The following is a 27,820-nucleotide window of genomic DNA, read 5'->3' on the forward strand; positions in this document are numbered from 1 at the left end:
ATGGAAATATTTAAAAGTTTCACGCAATATAGTTGAAACCCAGGAAGCTGCAAACAGTGTGTGACATTTCAGTAACAGGAATTTTGGGAAATACCCTGCCCAAAGAACTTGAATTAAGATGAAGGCCCAGCATACCTCTTTGACTACAATCTGGATGTGGACCATGTCGCATAAAGTATCACTGCTAAAACAGAAAATACTCCAGTTAGACTGGAAACTTGTATCTGGATTTCTCTTCTTCAAGGAAGTATCTTTGGGAAGAAAGGGAGATAAACATTTCACAGCTGTCAAATGCCAGTGACATCTATTATTGACAAACCCTGCACTTGTGTTTCCTATCTTGTAAACGTTTACTTCTCTGAATTTTTGCTAGCGGGATTGGCCCCACGCTGTGCTCAACCCATCAGATGCTAGCCCCCACCCCGAGCAGATGGTTACAGCACGTCCTCTCGGGCTGTCTCAGGCCAGCTGAGCACTCCCTGTGCCTGTGCTGACCCAAACATCCTGCACTCCCATCAGCAACAGCAGGGCCACCATCCCAGGTCACTTCTCACAGAGAGGGAAGGAGGCAGGGAGGGAGGGAAGGGGAGCAGGAGGACAGGCTGGCTTTTCCACCTCTGGGAGTAGTACGGTGGCTTTTCAGAGAATGCAGTGAGTGCTTCTGTCAATCTAATATACAGTATTTAAAGAAAAATATGTTGCTTGCAAGATGTGACATCTTAGAATCATTTTGTTATTAAGTGCTAAGCTCGTAAAACCTACCTAAACGCGTGCTTGCAGCACAAAGGGCCTAACTGGATTCAACCCATTTTAAATGAAAATACTGGGGTGTCTGGAATATGCCCTGCGGGCCCTGGCAAGCTGCACCCAAAGCTTCGCTCTGAACGCCTGGAACCTGGAGTCTTTTAGGTACAAGGCAAAAATGTCTGCTTAAGAAATTTTTTGAAGTGTGTGGAGGTGTGGTAGAAGACTTTTCATATGCACAGATGTTTAATTTCCTCTTGGAAAGACATATTTATGACAGCAGGATATTTATACTAGAAAATCTACATTAAAAAGTATAGCTCTTTTAAAATTAAATCCAACTACTTAAGTATTTCGTACTGAATGATGGCCACTGATCATGGGTCCTAGGAAACAACAAAACCCAGCGTCTAACCTTGGGTCAGATCCTACTCCTCTTCTGGTTGATGAAAGGCTGCTTGCCACTGGCCTTCAACAGGCACAGTACTGAATAAAAAAATCACTAGACATTAATTTTAAATCTATGCCGTGCCAGATTTTTGAGTTTGGTGGTTTTTTTGGTTGTTTTTGGGTGGGTTTTTTAAATTTTGAATTCTTAGAATTATTAAGTGCCTGAATGCACAACAAAGTCAATCAATGATACCTTTAGATATGAAAACATATTCCACAGAGACAGACATATTTAGATGTCTTTTAAAGTCTACTGCTTAAAAAAATTAAATCTTTGTAAGCATACGTATTTTTCCAGTGAACTGAATTAACTTAAGAACCTGGTATGTTTTATTAATAGCTATAAAAAATTAACAGTTGTTTCCTTTCTGTCAAAAAATTATTGTAATTATACAATACTTAAGGCTGTCACTTACAGACACTTCTCACAGGGAAAATAGTATTACAATAAAATGTTTCATTAACTATTAGCGTAATATTCTTTACTAGTTGCACAATGACATGCTTACATTAATAAGCATACCACACTTAACTATATAAATCTTTTTTAGTCAATCAGGAGATTAAAAGATACCAATAATAAACCCAGAGCATTTCTAGGTGATTTGAACATTGAAAACAGTCAAGACGTTCATTGTTCAGTGTCACCATTTGGGAACTGGTGAGTCTAAACCGCGTCTCAGAACGGACGCGATTCCACAACTGAACAGAGGGAAAAGTGCATTAGCAATCCTTTACGCCATCTTTAATTCTACCTAGTTTATATATTGATTTTCAAAGCTCTTAAAGTTTTAATCTTTATCATTGTTCTCCTATAATTGTAGAGTTAACTTTGGTGGGCAAAATGTCCACCCTAGAGAGGAAAACGGGCAAATTCAAATTCTGCCTGTCCAGGCCAGTGCTGTACCCTCTGTACATGCCCCTACAAACCAGAACCAGGCATTGCTCCCACCACAACTAATCAATGTGAAGCAGCAGGAGTTCCTGCCCAGTGACGGACTGAATAACTTGGCCACTAACAATCAAAACACAAAGTTAGAAATACTGTGTAAAACACAACAAGAAAGCAACTTACACTTGGAACTGGATCCTGCAGGAAGACAAAGGTTTGAACATTGGGACTGGCCAAGGACGGGCTGACGGCTCTGGGATTTGTGCGGTGCATTACCCTGGGAACGTCTCCGCACAGATACTCGGATGCAGCCTCTCACACTCCCATGGCCAGCTGTGTCTGGGACACAATGCTGCAGCAGTGAGCTCAACCTCAGGGGAGGAAGGAGAAACTTATATATAGCTGCTGCAGGGATGAGCTGATGGGTGCTTTCAGGAGTCTGTTTCAGCTCCCACTGGCTGGAAAATGCTGATGACATGGAAGTTGAAGGGGCTCAAATCAGTGGGACAATGAAGAACCCTATTCATCACTAAGGCATGCACAAACTGTGCCCCACAACCTAAAAAAAAAAAAAACCACAAAAAAACTTGGCCTGCCAGAAGTTTGGTTTGCGTGTTTTTGTTTGTTTTGGTTTGGGTTTTTTCTCAGATCAAGTACACATTTTTCAAACTCATATGGAACTGATTCAGTACATTGAAGACCGCGCTGTCAAAATCTCACCCACAGCAACTATTATCATTCTATGCAGAAAACAAAAGAAACACAGATTTTATCAACTCTGATATTAGCAATGGCAAAGTCTTATTGTCTTCGCAGAGGCCTTAAGCAATCCAGTACAAATGGGAGCTGAGTAAAGCAATATAGGGCGTTCAGGGCTTGACCTGTGCTTAAAGAGCAGAGTGAATATGGGGACATGAGAGCATGCCACTGCAAAGATCTCTTCGCTGCCACCTTGGATTCACAGTTGCCTGGATCATTCAGAAAGAAACCATTCATCAGAGAGAAGCCCTTTTAATAACCTATGACTGTTTTGATGGTTTTCTCCTACGTAAAATGACATCACATTTCACATCAGTGAAATGACAACCTCAACAAAAAAACCCAGCTGTTTGGCTCCTCAGCTGTTCTGCAGAAACACAGTGCTGCTGTGGATTACAACATACCTGCTTATCTTGTCAAGGAAAGGTACTCCCTCCACCTGGGTGAAGATGCCATCTATATATATATCCTTAGGTTTTCAGCTCGCAGCCCCTTCGGAGCCTCTGTCTGATGGGCAGAGCCATTCCTGACACCAGGCAAGGAGAACTGACCGACCCGGAGCTGCCTTCAGCAACGGGCAGGATGGCAGCTCGGCGAGGTCGGCATCTCCCCAGCCGCAGGGATGAATGGATGCCCAGGGCAGCCCAGGGGAGCCAGCGTGCCTCAGAGATACAGCAGGACAGCACGAGCACACGCAGGGAGTCCCACTGGCATGGTGGCTGTGCGCCCCACAGCCGCGGATGGCAGCTGGGCCCAGGGAGTGACAGGCTCCTGATGGCAGCAGCACGTGTAGCATCTTCATGTGACATCCACAGGTGGGGCGGAGGGGAAAACAGTTTTTATCTGTTGCTATGGAGTCATGATTAGCTTGTGTGTCTTCAGAGCCTGCTGAGGAGAAGTGAAGGCTATTTTCTTAAATAGATGTCATGAAATCAATCCTTGCAGAATTTCTGGAGTCAAAGGCTAAACAGGTTTGCCTGAATACCTTCTGTTACTCGATACACAAATAAATCTAGCCGGGAGACCTAAAATGAGTGTCATTTTTCAGCTGGAGCTGAGCTCAAAAAATTACTCTTTAGTCTCATTTGGAGCTGCTTATGCGCACAGTAACATAACAAAAGTGTGTTAAATAAAATGCAGCCATTATCTTCGCAGAAAATGAGTCTTAGGAAATAAAGCAAAAAAAAAAACCCAAACCACCCCTTATTGTAAAGCATAGTGACTTCAGAAGGAACTTTTCCCTTATTCTCTCCAAATGCTAAAAGAAAACCTGATGTTCCTCTTTTAAAATGTGTCTGCCTCTAGGTCTTTGGCACAGGTTTACTGATGGGAGGGCCGGCAATCTATTTAATGACTGCATTGACGTCAATAGCATAACTGAAATACTTACTAAGATGCATGAGTCCAACTTTCAGGGGGTGTGTGTTTGCAGGCAGGCACAACACACGAAACGGAGTCTCTGCAGGAATGAACTACCCCAGAGGAGCAAGAAACGTCCCCAGCGAGGTCTGGAGCTTTGTCAGCTATGGTTGCTTTTTCTACAGGTAACTTTTAAAGCTCACTTTAAAACGCACTTTCAATTTCTGAAGCAGTAAGAATCACTTGCCCATTCAACAGCCTTAATTTTACTCAGTCATGTCATTAAGCTGGTATCGGTCTGATTTCTTTTACAGTGTTGCTTAGTTTCTAAATAATCTGCATCATTATAGCACCACATCCTTTAAAAACAGTATTTGTACGTAATAATATTTATAGGTAAGTCTACAGCACCACTGAATTCACTGTACACAACCGGTTACTTTTTTAGATCAGCTCTGTCGTGATACACGGTTCCTCTTGCACTCTTGTTAAAAGCCAAAACCACCAGATCTACTCGACTTGTACAATCTTTCTCAAGATCAAAAGGCTGGATCTTCAGCCAAACTCACAGCAGACCAACAGAACTTCAAAATGAATCCTCTGTTTCACACATGCCCAGCGCCATTCTCTGCACACTGAGCAGAGGCAATATTATTCTGCAAGAGCGCTAGCTCCATACTAATCACTTGGGATTTATAGATATTTGTAACCAAGAGCTTACTTTGATGCACGGGGATCGTTAACTCCTACAAAAAGTTGGGACTCTCATTAGCACAAGCACCAGCATTACCCAGCCTTCTGTTTACGCTTTATACAAATGTTTGTGCACGAGTCTGTGTACATCTTACACCCACATAAAAAATGAAAGAGTACAAGTTTTGAGTTCGTGTAAAGGCATGTGAGAAGTGCAGGCAAACGTGCAGATGTACAGGAAAGCAGAGGCTAAGGCACAAGCATGAAAAATACCAATCTTTCACTCCCATCCCCAGAGAGGAATTTTAACAAAGCTTTAATCCCCTGAGCCCTGAAAAGCCTGTGTGTGACATATCCCAAAGCGCTACACCCGCCGAAGACTCGGGTTGCAAAACGAATCAGCTATGTTATATTGCTAGCTATATAATTAATTGTGAGGACAGACTGTAATTATTCAGTGTTGAAAGTATCCAAGGGGCACTTGGTCGCCTGCTCTTAAGGAAAGTTTCTGCAAGCCCCTCGCAGCTCCAGGAAGCACACAACGCTGCCTGACCCCTGACATCACGCTTTGCTCCCGACAGCCATCAGTAACATTTAAATGGAGCAGACGGTCAAGTGAACCAGTGTGGGAAAATACCGTCCATCTGGGTATGGATCTCTCGGCAGCGATGTGCCGCCTCTCCCCGGGACCCCCTGCTCAGCCGGGGAGGCTGCTCACTCCCTGTCATGCCACGACCGGCACGGGGCTTTCTCCACAGTCTCAGGGAGGAGGGGGTTCACATACCGCAGCGCCCACGGGTAACACACAGGCTTCTCCACATGCACTGCAAAGGGAAGGTGACGGCGTGCAGAGCCTACGCTAGTCCACACAAACACCAAGACCAAGTCCGCAACCGCTGTCAAGCAGTGGGGGAGAAGCCTTGATACTGGGAGTCTAAGCAAACAGCACTGATACTGTGCTGAGCTGAGAGGAAGAATGTGGTAAAATACAAAAATGTCCTGGGAAAAGTACAAAGGAAACAAAACAGATGGAGAAAAGATTGTACCAAAACGGGTGGAAGAATGAGAGGCTTAGACTGAATGTGGCAACCAGTGCAAGATGATTTAATTCAGAGGGGATTAGGGCCAGTGAAACAAATACATATGGAGGAAGGAACAAAACTAAGCAGGAACTGCCAGACTTGTTGCTGGTTAAAGATTTTATTAGTTGAATCAGTTGGGTAGGAACTAAAGACCTTTCACTGATGCCAGGGGAGAGGAGAGCTGAATCGAGAAGAGAAGGCACTGATGGATTCACTGAGCCCAAGACAGCACCAAGGTCAATGAAAGTAACTGTGGCAGAGGCCACGTTTAAAAAAAAAAGGGGGGGGGTAATATGGGGAAGAAACATCAGAAACACTCATATGACAATGCGTTTGTGACAGTGTGTTTATATCACTGTTTCTGTAACTCCAGAGAAGGTAGCTGGGTAGCGTCCATAACCCCGGCCCCGTGCAATCGTGCTCTGCACTGCTATACACTGCTTTGGAACCGCGTGGTCTCCAGTATTCCCATTATCCTTCCCAGCTGGGGAGCGCACGAGCTAATTAAGGATTTATGTACTTTTTGCTACAGTTTCATATTTCCATGTTATGGTTTCTCAGTTAATTCATAAAAGCAATTTTGTTCGTTCCTGTGATCTGCAGTTATAACAAAATAACAGGAAAAATCTGCCACATTTACTTAAGCTGATACCAAGGACAAAACACAGGATGTTCAATACATACTCCTCTTCCTTTTATGGCTGTGGTTATAAGGTTAAGAAAGCTCTGAAATTTAGTGACATCAGTATCAGCTTTGAAAGCACTTTGTCCCATGAAAAACCCGGCCAGAATTTTTTAAACTTTCAAGAAAATGAAAGCAAGCAAGAAAAAGAATTTCATAATTTCGACACAGCTCATTCATTTCGCCATGGGCCTGGGTCCTCAGTGATGCAACTCCTTGGGAGTACACTAGCAACAGATTTGGCTCCTCTCACTTTGAAACAACTGACAAATCCTGTAATATTTTAGCTGGAGTAAACAGCTGGCATGTATTACTTCCAGTGCAAATGCGGAATGTAATTTGTCTCCCTCCAGGGTAATTTTATTAATGTATGCTAGTTTGCTTTAAACCCCGAGTTCTGTACTTTTCATAACAAGATATAAATCACTCCACTAATGACAAATAAAAGGAGACTTATATGAGGTGCTCATACTGATGTCAATTGATTGTGGTAAATCTATGAATCAACGTGTGACATGGGAGAGCTAAAATAAAATTCCGAGCTTTGCCGACTAACCAATCTAGAGAATATAAACGCATTTTATTTCAAAACACATTCTTTTATCTAGAAGTATGTAACGCAGCCTAGTCCCAATGTTTTCATTACTGCTTCCTTCTCCAAAACTTTCAGGAAAAACACTCTGCGTCCTTTCAGACACAGGAGCCATTGGCACATAACTGGAAGTGTTCTGATAGGAAAAACTCTCCTTCCTTTCATAATTTCCACATCAGAAGCCATCTAGGGGAAAAAAAGCTGTAAACACTGAAAAAAAAAATAATTCCCCTAAAAATCTTTGCTCTTGCTGCATTTAAATGGAAACTTCCTTAGAAAGTAAATGGCCGTAATTGTTTCCTGCCATACTGAAATGAGTTACCACAGGTAACAATGACTGTGAATAGGTAAAGGGAGGCAATCACCACATCGATCAAGGGAACTGCTGTGCAGAATCACCGCAGCTTCCATGGGAAACAAGAAAGGCTCTGCAAGAACCTGGGATGCACTCTGGGCAGCAAAGCGGGGACACTGAATTCAACAAGGGCGGGCAGAAATTCAGAGTGGTCCTGGCTTACATGCTAGAATAGCACAAACCAAGAAAATAAATAACTGCAGGATAGAGGAAGACTGGCATTCTTCACTACATGGCTATTTGCACATGAGCGTGGGCAGAATGTGAGCTGAGGGCACGCAACCTACCACCAGAGCAAGCAGGCAGGTGGCTGGGTGCTGGCCTCACCTGAGAAGAGCGCATCCCTTCTCAGCTACGACTCCAAGCCTTGCAAAGCCCCTGACAATCTGTGAGCATGGCAGCTTTGTCAGGCTGGTTTTCAGAGTCTTCCTTCAACGTGTCCCTTCACAGCAAGCACAGTCCTGACGCTCTCAGCACCGGGGTGCGACAGGATGGCAGATGCAATGTTTTAGGCTGGCCAGGAAGGGAATGCTTCAGCCTAGAAACTAGATCCCGCAAGAGTTGGTAACATCCATCAGCAAATAGAATCTGAAATTGAATTTAGGCAGAGAACCCAAGGTTTTTTCACTAATAATGTCAATATTGGCCTTTTTCATGTAGGAAATAACACAATTTCCTATCAATCTCAAAAATATTTCTTATTCTCATCTACGAACTGTCACAATTTACATAACTTGTGATGATACAACTCACAGGTTTTGTTTCATTTGAAGACTTCACCTGAAGTCAGTTAAGATTCATGGCTAAGAACTCACTTACTTGAGGGGCCACTAATCCAACATACACTTCTCGAATTTTTACAAATCCCACAAGCTGCTGAGCTGCAGTTTTCTTCCACAGTCCTTTTGCTACCAAGTAAAAATGTGCATGCTGAAAATGCATCCAGCACGGCTCATTTCCACATGTGGGCTTATTTTTTTTTTCCACATCTCAGGTAAAATGTTAATATAATTATTTTTAGATATATTCACCCATCCACATATAATTACCAGCACTGAAACATTAAAAACCATGAGTCAGGATCACAAGGCTAAAAATGCTAAGTTGGATTCTTCTCAGTTGCTTTCTTTTTTTGAGCTTTGTAGAGTGAACCAACTTGCTCTACAGTTATGTGTGTCAGACCCTTCAATCAAAAAGGAAGCTTGAAATTTTCATGTAACTCCAGGATTAGAAGCTTGGGTTAGCTAAAAAGTAACAAGTATCCTATGGCTTGTGTTGGAAATACTGTAGAAGAATACCCACAAAGTGTTAAAAAGTTGAAAGCAATCATTTCCACAGAAAGTGTAAAGAAAATTAACCTAACAATTCCTGTAAGGGAATTCTCTCTTCATTATTAGATTCTGTAACTTATACACACAAACCTATGGAAAGCTTATGATTTTTTCCATACAGGCCACAAAATCAAAGTCTTGCTAGAAGAGATTTTTAAATAAGGTGATGAGTTGCATTCCTGCTCGCTCTGACTCGACACTGCTCACATACAGGGAGTGGAAGCAAAGTTTGTGTTGTCCAGTTTTGTTCCCACATCAGAGCTTTCCACATCCCATAAACAAGTTTTGAGGAACCTAATCTGGAAGTGTCCAGGACTATACGTGTCCCCAGACAGTAAATAATACACAGCATGAAAGGAAATGATAGTTTTCCAGGCTTCACACACTGTAAAAATTAAGCTTTACTAGTCCCTCCAAGCACATAATTATTGGAAAGGCTGAGATTAAACCTTATGAATGGGCACTCCTCCAAATCTTATCTTCTTCTCTGTGGGAGTAACCTTTAAATTAGCGCAAGCAGGGCCAGCTGTGTTCCTGAGAGGGGTCCTACAAGCCCTCAGCACTGTGTGGTGTAAAAATAAAGAAACTTGTCATAAGTGAACAGCAGGCTGCCTCTGCTTCCTTTCCTCAGTGCTTCACCCTACCTGAGCAGCCCCCTGCTCCCACCACCTTGCTCCCTGCCTCTGCTTGCTGAGCCCACCCCCTTGCTCTGGCACTCCAGGCAGGCGCTGAGCCCCCACGGGGGTCCCTTGCTCGCCCAGGCTCTAGCACAACCTGTACACAGTGCACTGCCCAGTGCCCTCTGTCCAGAGGCTTTGCTCAGTGCTACTGTCCTCCGCGTTCGCAGTTAAACCCACTTGTGTTTGCTGGGGTCTCTGACCCGGGGTGAGGACAAGGTGACTGAGGTGGAGCGCAGACAGGAAAGAAGATGCGATTAGCCACACTCACTGACTTCTGCTCTCGTTTGATTGCTAAATGTAGATCTCAAAAGACCACAAAGAAACAATGAAACAAAAAAATGCCATTCCAGGGCACCCTAATAAAAGCAGAGGAAGTTTCACCTGAGAAAGGTTTTTGAGATTGCAATTTTTACATAGATCACATGGAAACAAACTGAAATAAACAGGATAAAAAAAAAAAAAGTACAGCTGTGTCTGAGCCTGTTCAAGGCTTGTAGGCTGGGGCTTGTCCAGGCCTGTGCAGCACAGGGACTCAGAAGAATAGCAGTCACTGTGGCCATGACTATCAAACCAAAATCATGTTCATCTTTCATGCTAATATACATGGATAAACCCAAACGCCAAGCTATTAAAACAGAGATATTTTGGACCCGATGGTTCTCTCATATTGGTTTTGCACAAGTAACCCAGAAGAAGCTCTATGAGCCCTGAACTGCACCGGGGAGGGGGCAGAAAAGCAGCTGTTGGTAAAACGATGCGCAATAAGCATCACCTGTATTTGGCCTTGTAGGCGATTATCAAAGTCCCACACTTACCTTGCAGGTTCACTCTGGAGACAGGTGGCTGACTCGTTACTGGAGATCTCCTACAGGGGATAAAGAACACTCTGCAAATAGCTATTATTTTATCCTTTCAAACCCTGTTGGCAGTTCAAACTGCCAACTCCCACGATTAAAAATCCTTTTCATACTCACAAAGAAGCCCCAACCACTTTAAAATGATTTTAACAAACGGTTATCAACAGTTAACAAAGATAAACAGTTAACAAACCGTATCAACGTATCTGTTAGGATAACTCAAAGATGTACATCCCCTGGCTAGGCACACACACGTGCTGGAAAGAAGGCATGCCAAGAGAGATGTGCCATCATCTCACACTGCCTTTGCAATTTTCTGCTCAAAATATGCCTGGAAGTCAGCAAAGGCTGGTCTGTGTGGCTGAAGGGGGTCCCCCAGAATCAACGCTTTCTCCTGAAAAGCTTTTTTTTCTTACAAGGTCTGGACTGGAGCTTGGAGTAATCTCAAATACCACACCAGTGTGCAGGCTGCAAGGCAATGCCATAGGTAAGGTGAGAAATGAAAGGCTTTAGAGCCTACAATTAACAGTTTGAATTTCACCTGGAAACAAGTAAGGAGATGCTGCAGTCGCTAGTGCAAGCTCTAAGACAGCTGAAGGACATTTTGTTTGACAAGGAGCAACAATTTCATCAGAAAAGTCTGGATTTCAGAAGGACCAAAAGCTATTTGAAAACCTGATTCAAGTCAAGCAAACAGGGTCTGACTGGAAAAAGGCTGCAGTATTTGTCCAAATGTCAAAATATTTCATTGTGAGATTTGCCAAATAAAACTGTTAATTTTTCAAGTTGAAACCATGATTTACTCAGGCAAAAAGAGGCTTCTTTTTTAAGGAAGTTAAAAAGAGTTGACACCAAAATCAAGACACTTCATTTTGGATTGAATGCAGTATTTCTGGCTGACCAAAACTGAAACTTTGGGCTTTTGCTTCCCTAAGAAGTTTCTGATACATTTTAACTGAAGCCAGATTTCCCCACACTCTCTCTTAGCCAACCTCCTAACCCCAATTTTTTAAGTCAGCGACTGAACTGAAACATCCATTATTTGCCAGTTCTCCTTTGAAGCTAAAATCAAAGCAAGTGAGCGGCTCAATTCTGCTGCAATTGTAGCTCCAGGGGGTTCTTCAGAAGTGCTCCAGGAAGGCCTCGCTAACCAGGTAAGATCTGCGTTAAGAGTAACACAGCTACAGTCCTGCTTCAACCCCTTGGCCCCAGCCTCCCGATCTGCCGGCACTGCTCCAGAGCCTGCTCCTGTGCAGGGGGCTCCCCTGGTGCAGCACCCGCCTGCCAGCTGGGATTTCAAAGGCTCAGCTTTTCTGGAGGGAGCTACAGGACCCAGATTCTTTGAAGGGTTCAGCACAGGGCACACATGTTGGATGCCAACTTCTCTGAAAATCTGCCCTGACCTGCCGCTGCTGAGCCTTTGAAAAGCCAGATCTTGAAATCTCTAAAAAACAGAAACTCCCCAATAGGGACACCACACTTCCAGTATCTGGGGAGGCGTGCTCCAGGTATCTCCAAATCCTGCACTGAGTTGCACAGACATGCCTTCGGGGAGGCGGGGAGGGATGAAGTAGTGTTCGGGAAGGTATTCCCCACTGCAGTGCCTGAAAAGGGAACAGTGCTGCTCCCAGCATCCTTGAATTATGTCCTGGCCATGCCCATCCTGGTTACTGCAGCAGCCATGGCACAGGCAACAGAGACCCAGAGATCTGGGGTCTGACAGCACTGTCCCTTCTTAGCCACCACCACACTTCAGCATACATGGCTTCGCTTCCTGATCCTTCTCTCTTGCTGGTGGGAATTAGGAGTAGGCGCCGGATGCTTTCTGACTGTGTCCTGGGCCACATCTGCCAAACACAGGCACTCCGAAACCATTAATCATACTCTCCTCTTTTCCAATCAGGAAACTGCCTCAAAACCCCTGATGTTGAAGTCCAAAAAATATGACTTCTAGTTGTTTTTTTTTCCTCCAGCCCTTAACATTCATATTTTCCAGCATTTCTGTAAATATGTGGGACAGCATCCTCTTTTTCTTTCTCGGGCCAGGAGGGGTGGAGGGGGAGGAATAAGTGAGGGGAGAGGAGGGGCTAAAGAAACACTGAGATTCTCATGATCCCCAGAGCAGAAGTTTAAGTAAAATACCACATATCATGAGACATATGATAAAATCATGAGCTGGCAGCACGGCTGTAACCCAGCAGAGCTGTCTGGAAACTGTGCGGGAAGCTCCGCAGTGCCTGGAAGCACATTTTGCCACGGACTTGGATGTTTGGTATATAATGGTTTAAACATTTAATGACTTTTACTTTGGCTGGGCAAATGACTTTATACCTCAATCAAATCTGGGAATGTTTTCAAAAGGACACTGCAAGATGCCTGTGTGTCCTACAGGTTACGCCCTCGCTTCCTTCCGGCCCCGTCCAATTTCAGATTCCTCATTAGGAACTGCTGAAATGCTCGAGCTGTTCAAAAAAGCAAAGCTTAAAAAAAGGAATCTATTTCAGCCATCTCTTTTGCTATTAACCTCCATCTTGGAATGTGGTGGCTCCTTCCCATCAAAATTTGCAAACACAAATCAATGGGAGGAAAGCCTCGTGCCTGGATAAAATGCTGGGCTTTATGTAAAACACAAGGTTGCACTGGAAGGCAGAAAGCAGAGCCTGCGGTGGGCACCCAGGCAAGGCCACGCATGCAGCAGTGCAGCAAGCCTGTGGCATCCCACCGGCATGCGCTTCTGCAGCTCATCCTTCCCCTCAGGAGCCAGCGGGACATGGGAGCCACCAGCGCCTGCCCGTCCCGGGGTGGGATGGGTGGGTGCGTGACCGACGTCACCAGGAATGAATGATGCTGGTTTCATGCAAAACAGCTCTCTTGGGGCAAAACAGGCCAGAAAGTGACGATGCCCGGCTCATTATAAATAGCTAAGGGGAAACAGTGGCTCTGGACAAAGGCCTAAAAAGGTTTGTTTAGTTTCTCCTGTTCAGCAGGTATAAAGCCCAACACTCTCCCCCTCGGTTCAGTGCATTGCCTTCCCGGTTCAGCGCCAGGACCGAGCGAAACGGAGCGCTGTGGGCCCGCTGGGCGGCAGGCAGCCCCCCCAGCACAGCTGCTGGGCACTGCTGCCCGCCCCGCCCGGGAACCCCCACCTCCTGCTGGGGCCTCCCCTCGGCGCCCACCCTCTGGCCCTGACCGCCTCTCTGGTGAAATATGGGTGGCGAGGCCAGGCAGCTGGACCCCTAACGAAGGCCTGGGGCGGCCACGGCGGCACAGGGAGGCAGGTGTCACACCACGGCAGCCCCTGCCCGAGCAGGCACACACCGCCGCCCCCACGGCGGGCCGCCCCCGGCCCTGCAGCCCGGCGCCACGAGCGAGCGGCAGGGCCGCGCTCTGGCGCCCCCTGGCGTCCCGCGCAAGAGGCGCGGCGGCCCCTCAGGCGGCGCGGCCGCAACCCGGCGGCGGGCGCCGAGCAGCGGCTCCCGGGGCTCCCGGGGCTCCCTGGCCCCTGCCGGGCCCTCCTCGGGCCCCCGCTGCCTGCCAGCCGCCAGGCGATGGAAAGCGCCACACTTACTTGTTGGAGGTGCCGTGCAAATTGGTAAGGAGCGTGAAGTTGTTCCTCACACTTCGTAGACTGGCCAGCACCTACGAGACAGGCAAAATGGGAGACATTACCTTCTCCACTTGAGGGGTTTGTTGGGGTTTTTTTGTAATTTGAGAGGCTGACAGGCTGCCAACTCACCTGGGCGAAAGGTGTGACAATCAGGTCGTCCCCATGCCTAAGAAAAAATGGAGAAACTGTGTAAATTCACCTCAGGCAGGGCATCACTCACTGCCGAGAAAGCACGTTTTATAGAGGGAGTTTTTCCTCAGACAAAAAAACCCAACCAGCATTAACCCATGCGGCGTTTGTTTAACACTACATAAAATCTTGTTCGTAACAGAAAGCTCTCGCAAAACAACCCGGCTGGAGCGGCTGTTCGGGTTGGCAACACCAGGCAATAAAAGCCAGGAAATTCAGAAGTTAAGGCAACACGCTCACACCGTGGTGGAAAAAAACCCGTAACGGTCCAGGGAAAGGTCAGCTTTGAATTTCCTGGCTTTTGTTGATCTCTGTCACAGTCTTTAATGTTATTCAGATACTGGGTTTTGTCTGGCTGTTTTCATCATGGAAGATCTGAGCAGAAGTTCTGAGCAAAATACATCGTCACCATCAGTAAGAGGGATTTTTTTGGCGATACGATATGTAGCACTGGCGCGTATATGAAAAATCCAGTATGACTGACTGAACTGAGACATGGCAGGGCAGAGCTATTGCTGTGCAGCACAGCCCTGACAGCGGCTGGAAGCAGGGCAATGCAGCGTGGCTGCTAGCAGGCTCCATCCCTTGGTGTCCTGGTACGGTGCGCACCAGGGGCACAGAGCGACGGCAGGAGAGCAGGCAGGGCTGCAGGCAGGAGAGAGGGGGCATGCCTGCGGGCAGGAGACCAGGAATGGCTGCAGGCAGCAGGGGAGGCATGGCTGCAGGCAGGAGAGCAGGACAGTTGCAGGTAGGACAGCAGGAATGGCTACAGGCAGGAGGGCAGGAATGGCTACAGGCAGAAGAGAGGAAGCAAGGCTGCCAGCAAGAGAGCAGGCATGGCTGCAGGCAGGACAGCAGGCATGGCTGCAGGCTGCCATAGGCACCTCTAGATTCTAGACAATACCCTTCAAAGGGGTATTCTCCCTGGCTGTGCTGCCACAGAGCACGTCCACTTGCCCAGACTCAGGTATCAGTGCTACTAAGTCGACATTTTAATTAAAGTTGTCTCAACACTGATGTCAAAACCAGGTCAGGAGATGCTGGCTCCTCCAAGAGCCATGGGAGCTTTTACGCCTGCAGTAAACGGACCCCTCTAACTGCAGGCAGCTATGAAGCTGGGGGAAATCAGGGTGGCGGGCAGAGCTGGACAGGGCTCTCCCCATGCCAGCACAGCTTTCTCCTCCAGCACACTGCTGGGAACACAGGGCAACTGTCAAGATCCACCATTTACACAAAACATGGCATTTTCATAATTTGGAGTGGTTACTTTGTCTCTGGTAAATATTTACTAAATGTTAACCAACATGGATGGACATTCCCTTTCAGAAGAATTCTCCTCATGGATCTCGCTAATATTTAGATTTAGGACAAAACTTGTAGGCCTTCTGTAACAGTTAAACTTTTTTTTATGAGCACTTCTTTTATAGCTTAATGGTCACTTTAAAACTTTAAACTGTGCCTTTTAAAATAAAGGGCTGCAAATCCAGGACACTCATTTAAGCTCCATGCTTTGTGTTGTATTGATCCTCTCAAGCTTAACCATCTGTCTCAGCTTTCTGCTCGGTTGTAGTGAACAACCCATGACAGAAAACAGGATAGAGAAGAGTAATACTGTAAATGTAAGTACAGTATATTTCTATTGCCCAGGTTAATGGAGCATTAACTACTTAAGAAAAAGCAGAGATCATGTCAACCAGGCTCTGAGAATGTATGGTGAGAGTGCAACGGAGAAAAGAGTGCAAGCAAGCCAAGCACTGGAGCGTCAGGGTTCTCCTGTCTGCAGGTCCAACGGTGGCCTGGGCAGCTCACAGCAGTCTCTACCCTGAGCACAGCCCGGGCTTTACCCTGCAGTTTGCTGCAAGCGCTTCGTACCCCTAACACTAATTCCCACGTGAAGAACTAGTACCAAGAAAGGTAACATGCAAAATTTCTCTGTTATTTCAGGATATGAATTTGAAAGCTCTTCTGCTAGATTACAGAGAAAAGGGGAATATTTTTGAGGATGGCATGGGGGAGAGGGAAGTCATGCCTTGGCAGACCATAAAAGCACCCATCTTGGGCACGCAGGCTATGAAATGTGAGTACCACCTACAGGCTCCTCTTAACAGAGCTCTGAGGATTACAGGAGGCCACATAAAGCTCTTAGTTACTGTAAAATATGATGTGAGTGGAATTTATGCTTACTGTTCACTTGGGAGAGAAGAGTTCCTGGACATCGTCTTTGGTGATAAGTCATAGTCACTGTCGGATCTGTACAGGAACGACTCCCTGCGCTGGCTGTGGCCCGGGAACGTCGTGTGCAATACGAGTCCTGATGAGGAGCTGGCCTGTGGGTCCAGTGGGCTGCGACCTGGTGACGGGCCATTTTCCACATCGAAGCTGTGAACAAAACACATACTGTGTGTCACGCGCGTCTGTCAAAATATGTTTTTCAGTGCATGTGTCATGTTTGCATTGCCCACACCATGTCATTTGATCAGTACAGGAGACGCAGGGCTACATTTACTGGAGCCTCTCGCTGGTGTGTTTTTATTGTATGCAAGCAGGACTCTGCATTACGATAAAACATTTACCCCCGAGGCTTCCTTCCTGACTACATCTGCTCAGTCTTCCTTCAGCCTGAATTTCTCTAAGCTCAGCACAGCTCCTGTCACTCTCAGCATGAACATGCAGCAGTTAAACACTGCTACCAGGCTCTGCAGCCCTCCTCATGCCAGCCCCATGGCCACAGTGTTTGCACAAGTCAGGGGGTTTGATTTGCCAAACCTCACTCCAAGCCTTACAAGTGTAACAGGGACTAGAGAAGCTATGACATGCCACTGTCCTCCAGCCAAGCCCTGTCCCCATCCACTCTGGAAGCAAATTTTTGAAATCCTGCAAGATTGGCAAGGACTTGGCAGTTGTGTGAGCTGGATGTTCGAGTCTCTTTTCAGCCATAGTTCACATCTTAGCCATTCAAGAGATTAGTTCATCAGTTTCAAATAGCCGGGCTGCAAAATGAAAGACCATTTTAAAAAAATTCAAAAAGCCCCAAACCTTCTGTCACCATTTCCATTATACACCCACTTTCTTACGGTTTCGTAACTTGGCTGCTGCAACTTGTGGCTGAAGTCACCCTGGACACTTCAGCAAGTGACACCCCTCATAAACCCTGAAAATAAGAAGGTTGGCCTCTTTTGCTTGGGCATTCAGATCTGATATAAATACCATATGTGTGACCATGTTCCAGCTCAGCCAAGTGAAGTACAGCTGCATTCAGCATGAATTTTCTTGCCTTTGGAAGTCTGAGGCTTCATTTCACTTGCAGCGGGAGCTGAGATCTCACTCTAACCAGGGCATGTGCTTCTCCCCATTCCTGATGTTCTCCCAATTTATTTCCCCCACTGGGCAGGTGCTTAGACCCTGGCCATGGCACCAAGCTGCAATCTCGGCTGTGCATTTCTCTGTCCCTCCTTGCTCCTGCCTGACCCCACTCTTTAAGTCAAAAGATCCCCTGAACACAGTGGCAGGGAAGACCCTGTCTCTCTCCGCTCTGCAGAGCACACAGCATGCTTTTAACTACCCTGTGAGGAGGCAGACAAAATATACACATTAAAAGAGCAAAACTTCTGGCAGATCTGAAAGTAAGTAATGCACATAATTGTGAAAAAAATACAGGAGCGTGTGTCTAGTTGCAAAATGTATTGGCTTATTCTCCTTCTGTATGGAGTCCATACATACACACAGAGATTTAATACAGGTCGATCAAGGGATGAATGAGAAGGGGAAAACAAACACTAAACACCACAGAAGGGAATCACTAGTAGAGAAGTCTTGGAGAAAACCACTGACATGACGGTGCCATCGCTGAACTTGACCTACATTATTTAGAGATGAGGCCGGAGAGAATGAAAGACGAAGCAGGCTCAGAACAAAGGCAGCCTGCTCGAACAGTGACCTGACACCTCGAAGCATTAAGGCCACCTACCTCCCGACCAGGAAATCTGATTAAAATCCAAATTTTATGGCATAGCCTGTCTGTGGTTCTCTGGGCATTGGCAGGAAGGATGCAGAGCAGAGGACAAACCCTCTCACCACTGAACACCCAGGCACCAACTACAACCTCAGGTTTTGCAGAAGCATTTCAGGTTCCTGTATAATAAAACTGAACATCTTTCCTGGAGAAGCACCAAGCTGCAGTGTGACACCAAACTGCTTCCAGCAATGCAGGAGTGGGACACAGGAGCTGCACTGGAAGCAGCAGTGGTGGTGAAATGTAGGCTGCATGCCCTGATGTGGCAGCTCCTGATGTGAGCTGCTTCCTGGCATACACCAACTATTTCGTATGAACAACCACCAATGAATTACTGAACAATTTATCAAGTATCAGTAATAACACACCGTGTGTGAGAGACTGCACGCTTTGCTTAAGCAGTGATATTTATAACATAAATGTCTATTTACGGTTGTGTATCCACTTGGGAGGGAGTGGGTGCTGAGCGAGTTACTTTTGATGTCTCCAGAAACTACTTACTGGAGTGGAGCAATAAAAGACTATGTGTCCTGGCAGTTACTGTGTTCCTCGTGGCTGCAGATAGAGGGCAACTACTTTGGTCTCATGCCATTTGGTCTCACATATGGCTCCTCAAGAATTAAAAAATGCATGAGAACATACATTTAATTAGTGCAATCAAAAAATCACAAGCACCACTGCAAAGATTTTTAGATTCTTTGGAAATCCAAAGGCAGGGCACCAGTATAATACAGAACACACTGAAGGAGACTCCTACATCTACTGTGCCTCACTGTACTGTTTACTTACCTGACTGCTTAAGTACATCTTGAAACTGGTAATGGCTCAATTAATATTCTTTTCTTTTGCTCTTTATATTCTGCTGTTTTACCAATGACAGCCTGAGTACACTTTATTTGTACCCACAAAGTAATCAACGGAACAAACTCAGCTCTGTAACTATGGCGTCTACAAACAACAGCCAGCTGATAGTTAATCCGTACCTATTCAGAAAATTAACCTTGATTACTCAAAACAATTTATTGCAAAATCTTCAACTGAGAACATTTAGTTTACTGACACAAATGGAAATACAGCAATGAACTAAACCTGAGTGCTCAGCTGAGCACAGCTGCTTCTGGCTCTTTGATACTCTATCCGCTGCTTGCCCATAGACCTTAGCAATTGGCTTGCGAGAAAAAGTTAACACACAAGGTTTAAAAAGTGTGTAAGCAGAGGAACAAGTTTAGTAAGAGGGGAACTATCCACCAAAGATCTGGTTTTGCATGGCTTACGGTAGCATGGCTTCTATGCCTTGAGGTAGGTGGAAGATACTCAAATCCTCTTCCTTTCCCCTCTTTTAACATAAAAAAACCCCCTCACTGCTAGCCTAGGCCTATTCTGAGTCACTCATGCAGAAATTCCCACCTAAGCCCGAGGGATTTTCAGTATTTTCAGAGGATGTGAACAGTTACATAGCCGGAGGTGTTAAGAAGGACCTGACACTCTGTGACCTGGGTTAAAGGTGGAGGTTAAGCCTTGGCAAAGGCAGAGCTCCCCAGGAAACAGTTCCCTGAACCGTGAAGGTTTTGCAGATTTCTACAGCACTTGCAGCTCTTGATGAGCTGGAGACATTCAGGCTGCGTTAGTGAGAAGCCCGGCACAGTTGACGCCCAGCTCGGAGTGCCGTGGCTGCTTGGAAGCTGGAGCCACCCTGCTTGCACGCAGCCAGCTCCTGGCTGCACACTGCCTGTGCTTCCCGTACCAGCGCCTGGGATGCTGCAGCATAGATCACGCAGTTAATCCAGCTGGAAAGGCGTTTTTATTTCTTTCCGCAAGTTCAGCCTGCAGCCATGCCGGCCCCCTCATCTGGCTCCTCTTCCTTGGGCCTGATCCAGCACTCAGCCAACCATGTGCTCAGCCATTAAATCAACAGAAAATTCCCCCCCAAAAGTGAGGGTGAACAAGGAGTTTGTAGCTCTCTCTACCAAGTGTCCTGTTTTATGCATTTTTAAGTGTCTATTTTGAACAGGCACTCCCAGTGGTACAGGTGGGTGGGCAAGGTGTTCACCAGGATGGCCAAACCCGGGTCCAAGTCTCTGCTGTCATGGCTTTTTAACAGTTACAAGAAGTCAAATATGGGAAACTGTTTCCCCCAGATGACCCAACATCAGGAGAATGTGGCTCGAGATATGTAGAGCAAGAGTTTAACCTTGTGTTTTTCAAATCTCTGCTGTACACTAAGTTCAACAGTTGCTTTTGGTCTATACAACAGCCCATCTAGAATTGTGTCCTGAGGGAAAAAACATCTCCCAAAGAAACATTTGCTGAAATTGTCAAGAACTGCAATTAGATTGTAAAGTTGCCCTCTCAGGGCTGCATTTCCCACTAATTTTTTTCATTACAAGTTAACTGATGAACTCTGCTGGAAAAACTTAATCACCAAAGAATACTCTGCAGATTGTAAGGGCCCTCTCCAAAGTCTGCAGCACCCCACAGTCTTTGCCTAAGTGGAACATAAAGCTGCATTTGTCTCGTTAAACATAAGGATGGCAAAGCACAAAGCACCCACTGCTACAATAGCCTAGAGAAAAAATGCCAAAATTTGCTTGCAGTTTACCTTCGAGCAACAGCGCTTGCAGTCAAGACACCCCATTTGTGAAACAACCTTTGGGACCGGAGCACTGAAGCAGTGGTGGCAAGTGCCAGAGGTAAAAAATCAGGGGACACCTGATCTGTTATTCTATGGTTGTTCCTCACCCCATGTCCAAACCAAGGCTGGATGAAGTATCTTTGGCCCAGGGCACAGTCCTCAACCATGATGTACTGCTTCTTTCCCCTAACCTCCCACGCCGCCCCCAGGGGCAGTTCTGCATGAGCACGTGTATGCTTACTGCACTCAGGCCTGAGCAGGCACTGTTGAGACTTAAAATTGCGTTACCTCAACACATAGCTCACAGACTTGCTATCTGAGGTCCCTATAAATCCTTCAAGGTAAGCTACATAAATACCTGTCCCCTGTAGGAGATCTCCTCTCTAAAAAGCATGCCTTGCTCTATGGTCTTAGGAGCTCCAGCGCACTGAGCTGGCACTGTTCCCTGCCTGCCTCCAACTTGTGTTACCAGGTTTCTTCAGCCAACTTTTCCAAGCGCCGTGACAATCTCAGGGAGTGACGGTTGTCTCGAGGCCACCAAGGGCTTCCAAGAAGTTGAGTCCACTTGAACAGAGACAAAAACTGGCTCCACAGGACGAAAGGTGACAGCATCCATATGGGATGGGCATTAGTTAACCACTGACACAAATCAGTGGTGCAATCCCTATGCCAGAAAATAATTGCAAATCAAAGAATTGACATCAATCTGTTGAGACAAAAACAAGTCTCCTGAGGCCCTTCTGTTTTTAATGCCAGATTCAGGAGCACACAATTCATGAGTACACGTGAGTGGCACCCCTGAGGACAGCATATTCTCAGGGTTACAGACCACCAGCAGAAACCCAGCAGCAGATGAAGAGGGGGACTGGGGGGCCAGAGAAAGCCACAAATCCCAGTGTGAGCCAAAGGGACCAGCAGACCCACCAACCAACCCCCAACGTGGCAAGTGCACAGCCAGCGCAGCAAAGGCAAAGAGAGCAATGGCAGGGGCAGCACCACAGCCCAGCGAGTCCCCACTCTCAGCACTGCAGAACTGGGAAGGAAGGTGGCCTGTCCCCTGGCTTTCTCTCCAGAGCCAGGCTAGTTAAACTCAACATCCAGGCTCTCCGCTTACTGGGTTGGATGAGAGGAAAGCTGGTGGTGGTGGAGGAGAGGAGGTGGCAGGGTCGGCAGTGTGAGGAGCAGGGTGGCTGCAGAGCAGTGCTCAGTAGGGAGGACAGTGCAAGCGACGGGGCAGCAGCAGCTCCATCTCCTTTGTCCCTCTGCATTTTTTAATAAACCAAGGTCTTAATGAAGTGAAGAGCAAAGAAGACAGCAGGTGGCAGGAGTTAGCTGTAGCTGGCTCTGACAAGCAGCTAAGGAGGGGGCACTTGCTTTGGACCTGTGGAAAGATGTGATTATAACACCGCAAAGAACAAATAAGCAACATCAAGCCAGCAGAAATCATGCTCAACTGTAAAACACAATGAGATTTCATGAGTCAGTCTGCAAAACAAAGAAAATTAATAAAAGCAACCCCCAACTGTCCAAATTCTGCAGTTTTACAGTAACAACTACAATTTCTCTACATTAAAAACTCCTGCAGTCTTCTATCACAAGCAGAAAATCCAACCAAGCCTCTGTAGACAGTTGGATCCCTGCCGTAGGACTCTCCATCGCCCTCCAGCCATCTTTGCCCCCACCCAGCGATGGGGCCAGCTCCCTCCAGCATCCATGAGGACGCATCAGACCAGTCCTATATCAATCCTAAACCAGCCCCGCTCCTTCCCACAGCACAGCATCACCCTCACATGAAAGCACTGCAGCTGACCAAAGACGCCACCTCCAACTAATCCAACAATTCAGGCTTTTGAGCTCTTTGATCTACCTCTGCAAGGGGGTCTTGGCACAAAACTTTTTGGTGGAGTAGCAATATGGAAGAGACAGCATCGGGAGCGCATTGCCCCTGGATTAGCATTGCCCGCCAGCAGTCTTGGAACGTGGTAAGATTTGGAATAAAAACTGAAAAATAGGACTGTGCTATGATTTTGATGTATTCCAGAGTCATTTGAATAGTCATTGCAAGTCAAATCGTTACCATGAGAGCTACACAGCCCCACAGTTTGCTTCTAGATCTGTAATGTAAACCACACAGACAGGCACATTTAAGTCTATCAAACCAGGCAGGCTTGTGTATTTTTTGTTTATGTTACGAATTTACACTTTTCCTGAGGATGACAGCACTGGCTCTACAAGTAGAGGGCTTACCATCTGCTTTGCCTTCCCAGACTCATTCCTGAGGGCATTACTCCCGATCTTCTACGTACGGTACCACCTTTACTATGGTATCAAATATGTTTCCAAAATACAGGATTTCAGGAAGTTTGGGCAGACTCTGCTAATTATAAAGATCCCCTTGTGATCATTAGAGCCCTGTTTCTCACCATGACATTCAGCTGGATTTTTAACACCATTAGCAAGGAAAAATGCTGTTTCTTACACCTTCAGATCTGTACAGATGCAACTGCTTCTCACTGCTATCTAATTTTGTGCACCTGTTTCCCATTACCAGAACAGCTTGCTGTTTTTTCGAAACAACCTTTCATGCAGAAAGGTCTGTGCTTGAAACCATCGGCACCTAATGAAACAGGATCGGACACGCAGCGGGCGTGCCAGAGCTGAGCGCACTGACAGCCGATGCAGATGCCCTAGCATGGGCACAAGGCTCCGTGAGCCTGACTGCTCTCAGTCAGAATTTTTTTTTCCCCTTCCTGACCTTCTCCCACCAAGGAGAACACCTTGTTGCTCTCAGGGGCCTCTCAAAAGTGTTCAAAACCCTCTGCTAGGCTTGTCCCTCATGTGACTCCCAACTCTTTTTTATCTCCAGAGCCTAAATGCCCATGCCTCCCGACATGCAGCCACCAAGCCCTTGCAGTCCCCCCCCCAGCACTGTCTATCACAGCTGCCTGGCACAGAAAACTCAGCAGCACTTACTGAAGTGTTTGTAATGTAAACTGTCATTTGCTGCTAAACATGTTATTAAGCCTCTGCGTGTATCACAAAGCAAAAATATATGTTTATTTGACTTTGTTATCTCTGAGTATATAAGTTCACTCTTCCTAGTGGCTTTCTTGTTCAACGGGTGCAATGGGGGCAGAATAACCAGAGCCCCCTGCCACGGCCCACAGCCTGCCTGCTGCCGCAGAAGATGGGGCCAGGAATTAGCTTGCCTTGTGCTTACAAACTGCTTTGAATCGCAGTTTGCCTGATTCCAGCCCTGGTGTCCAAGGCAGACCTGAGAGCTAGTGGTGCTCGCTTTGCACCCAGGGCCATCTTCAGAGTAGTACAAAGATAAAAATGAATATACACAGCAAGAGCCCTTACAGCTCTCCAGCGTAACTCGTCAGCAGCACCCTGGTGAGGCTCCCGGTTTGCACAGCAGCAAACATCCATTCAGCTGCCAGCTTGGCATAAGCACTGCTAGTTTTTAAGGGATGTTATGAAGTGCTCATTTATTTTTTTAAAGCCCTATTTGCTATGCAGATGCCACTGTGCTATCTGCTTGTTCTGTCTGCAGCGATTACTGCCTGAAACTTTCAGCATCTTGCACATAAGGTCCTTGAGCCATTACTTCTCCCCGTGGCCATTCACTCACCAGCACTGGTGAAAGCCACCAGGCTGCGGAGCTCCTGCCCGAGCCCAAGGATGGTGTGCAGCACCATGCCACACTGGCTGCAGTCTCACGCTATGCCACAGCAGCCACAAATAGATGTTGGAAAAGTACAGGAGGTAGGTAGAAATGAGTTTGGATTTTCTTTTAGCACAGAGGGTTCCAAAAAATTTAATCCTTTTCATGTTTACTACAGATAAGTAGCTTGACGTTACCCTGTAACAAGCTAACATCATGTGGTTGTTTAAGTCCTCCAAAGAAGAAATTCTGAATTCTGTAAACCAGTTGTTATTTTCCCACATGTACAACCTGGGCTATTTTATCATCTTACTATGGTTCACTGTCATTAATCTCTGGAAAATGCAAGGCATAGTCAAACACAACGGACACCCTCTCTATTTTCACTTCCAGAGCCTGTAAATGCAGATGAGTGTGAACGTGATCATTCTTAGTGCAGGCAGCAATGCCACTTCCTAAGGGCTTTTTCCTCCTCAAAGTACTCCAGCTAGCAACCGATGGAGCAGCTGCTGTTCTTCCCTGCCGCTGCTGCCCAAGCCAAGGTATTACCATCCCTGCGCAGCACTTACACAGCTCTTCTTGCCTTACAGGTGTTTCTGCCCAGCACCCTCCATCCGCTCACAAATCATCAGGACCAAATCTGCCCCGGCACACGGGCTGTGCTTTTGCTGTGCTGAAGGACCCGGCTGGGCCTCACCGAAGGGACAACTGCCACCTTTTCCCTGCTGGAAAGGTGCTGGAGAGGCAGTTGCACGCCCATGGCCTGCCCTATAGGTGGCACGGGGAGAGCACGGTGCTCCTCAGCAGACACTCGCTGGATTCTGGCATCACCTGCTCTGCAAAACGGTGCTGTTCTGCGGCACAGGTGTTTACATTCAAGTTATAGGACAGTATTTATCCCAGCCTGGCCTGGCTGCTATGCTCTGCTCAGTGTCAGTTCAGCTTTTACAGCTGCATCTAAGCACCGTAACATTTTACAGACTCTCTTTCCCAACACGTAAGACATGGATGTTGCCTCCCCTGGAGGAGGCTGCCTGCGGCGGCCTGGTTCGTGTGATGGGGACCCCACTGGGGTCTGCAGCTTAGCCCAGTGCTTCTGTGCTGCTTCAGGACACCTTACAGCATTTCTGCCTACGGACAAGCTCTGCTCCCTCCCCAGAGCCAGCCTGGGGTGGGTAATTCCACCCAGCGAGTGGGTACATGGGGTCCAGCCTCGCATTTTCCCCACCAGGGTATTACTGGTAATGAAAGGGGAATTACAGTCATATATTTCATCCTTTATCAATTTATCAAGTATCTCATATACCTGTTAAGTGTAATCCGCACTTAACACTCTTCCCAAAGCATTCAGTGCAGTAATGGTAAATGCCAGCCAGCAGCACAAGTCTCAAGGGACCCATACGCAAACAATCTCTGCTTCCAGTATGTAGGGAAGTGTTCTCGTATCTGTACGGAACCAGAGCATCAGGAGGCTGCCGGCCAGAGTCATGGTTTATTTCATGCTGACCTTAAAAAGAGGATCGCCTGGCACGACTCCAGGAAGCACTTTTGCCTTTTCAAACAGGCCAGCAAAGTCACAGCAAGCCGCTTTGCTCTGCCCTAACTCTGTCCGGCTGCGACAGGTTGCACGAAGGCATCAACTACAAATCAAATAGCTGTTCTGAGCTGCTGTCAAACAGACAGGAGTAAAGTGACAATAATTTTTAACAAGTTACAGAGACCACAGATTTTTCCATTTTACCTGGCTAATCTGACCTGGGAAGACAGACAGACTTTGAGTCAGGTTTACACATTTTCTGCACTGATGTTTTAAACTACCCTCAACTCACCTACAATACCCAAAAGTCCAACAGTGGATGTATGGAAAGCTGCTGCACTAAGAAATGCACCAAGCCTTTTCACTCAATTCATAAAATAATTATTTGACCTGGTTTGGGGATTTTTCTCCATAATTGGTATCTGTGCTCCCTGCCAGCAAAAAGACAATGAAATGTCCTAAAATGGTATTCAGATTATTAAATCCTTTGGAGACTCTTCCCTCCCCCCAAAAATTAATCCGGTTGGATACATTTCAGCAAAATTTTACTTGCTTCACATCTTTCAAATGTCTGTACTCTTCACCTTTTATTTCAATAGGAGAAGACACTGTTCACAGCAAATGGCAAAGTACGCTGATGTGATTTCAAGGGCAATCTTTTTTATAGCTCTTATTGATCATTTCAGGCCCAGCAGAAGCTTAATGTAAAAGCAGCCTCATCCAAATCACGAGCATCTGCCAACTGGTACTATTTGAGCACAAAACATCAAGGATGGAAAAACCTGGCTCTTTGGCAGAAAGTCGCACGTTTACTCAGCCTAAGTGGTTTGGCACATGGACTGAGCGGAGGGTTAGAAACGGCACCCTTTTCTGGGGTACTGCAATGATGAACAACACCAATACCCCATGGTTAATACAACTTCAATAGAATATTTGCTATAACTCCTTCCCTGGCAATCACAGTATTTCTGTCTTCTCTGGGAAATGCAGAGAAATTGCTCACAGGTATGATTTTAAATTGCAGCTCCTTACTCTGGTCAATCACAGCCACAGCCATCACTGTGCTTCTCACTGCTCATTTGTTCTGTTGCCATTAGCATAGCACGGTCCTGACGGTAAGGCCGGAGGGACTCAGCTCATTCCTCCTGCTGAAACGGCCGCTGAGGGATGATGCCCTTCTTCTGTACGTGTGCCAGGGGCAAAGGCCAGCAGAGGAGATGAGATCTTCAAGCTAAAGGACAATGCTATCACAAGAACAAGTGGGTATAAAACAGGCATGAATAAACTGAGGCTGGAAATCAGAGGAAAATTTTTTGCCTCGAGAGCAGACAGATCACTGAACAGCTTTCCTGTAGGAGTGATGGGGGTAAACACCAACTTGATGTTATTATTGGTGGGATTAATAACATAATTGACTACAACATGGTGGGATGGAGCCGGGTGGCGTTGGAGGCTCATCCCACAGCTGGCACCCCGATGGACATGGGAGGGAACCTCCGTCCTGGCTCGGAGGGAGCCGATTCCTGCGATGCCCACGTTTCCCTCTTGCTGTCTGTGAGCCAACACAGATGAGCCGTATCCACTGAACATCCATCTACTCTATAGAAGCACACTTACTTGGGGGACATCACAGCGACACGCAGAGATGAGCTGTCAGGTTTAGGGTCTCTTTGTTCCCTTCCTGCCTCCCCAGTGCTGCA

General features: G+C 46.5%; 1 protein-coding gene across 5 annotated transcripts in view; it reads right to left on the bottom strand.

Annotated features, from left to right (window-relative positions):
* Window positions 1–27,820, bottom strand: part of PDE4B (phosphodiesterase 4B) — a 215,557-nt gene that overhangs the window by 43,174 nt on the left and 144,563 nt on the right. For all 5 annotated transcript variants that reach the window (XM_037403904.1, XM_037403903.1, XM_037403905.1 and 2 more), the window contains 4 exons: window positions 16,457–16,651; window positions 14,213–14,249; window positions 14,045–14,115; window positions 10,435–10,484 (listed from right to left, as the gene is read on the bottom strand). In XM_037403904.1, the coding sequence (XP_037259801.1) occupies window positions 10,435–10,484; window positions 14,045–14,115; window positions 14,213–14,249; window positions 16,457–16,651 (353 nt within the window). The remainder of the gene's footprint in view (window positions 1–10,434; window positions 10,485–14,044; window positions 14,116–14,212; window positions 14,250–16,456; window positions 16,652–27,820) is intronic.

This window comes from Falco rusticolus, chromosome 11 (assembly GCF_015220075.1).
Source record: "Falco rusticolus isolate bFalRus1 chromosome 11, bFalRus1.pri, whole genome shotgun sequence".
In the NCBI taxonomy this organism is placed as follows: Eukaryota; Metazoa; Chordata; class Aves; order Falconiformes; family Falconidae; genus Falco; species Falco rusticolus.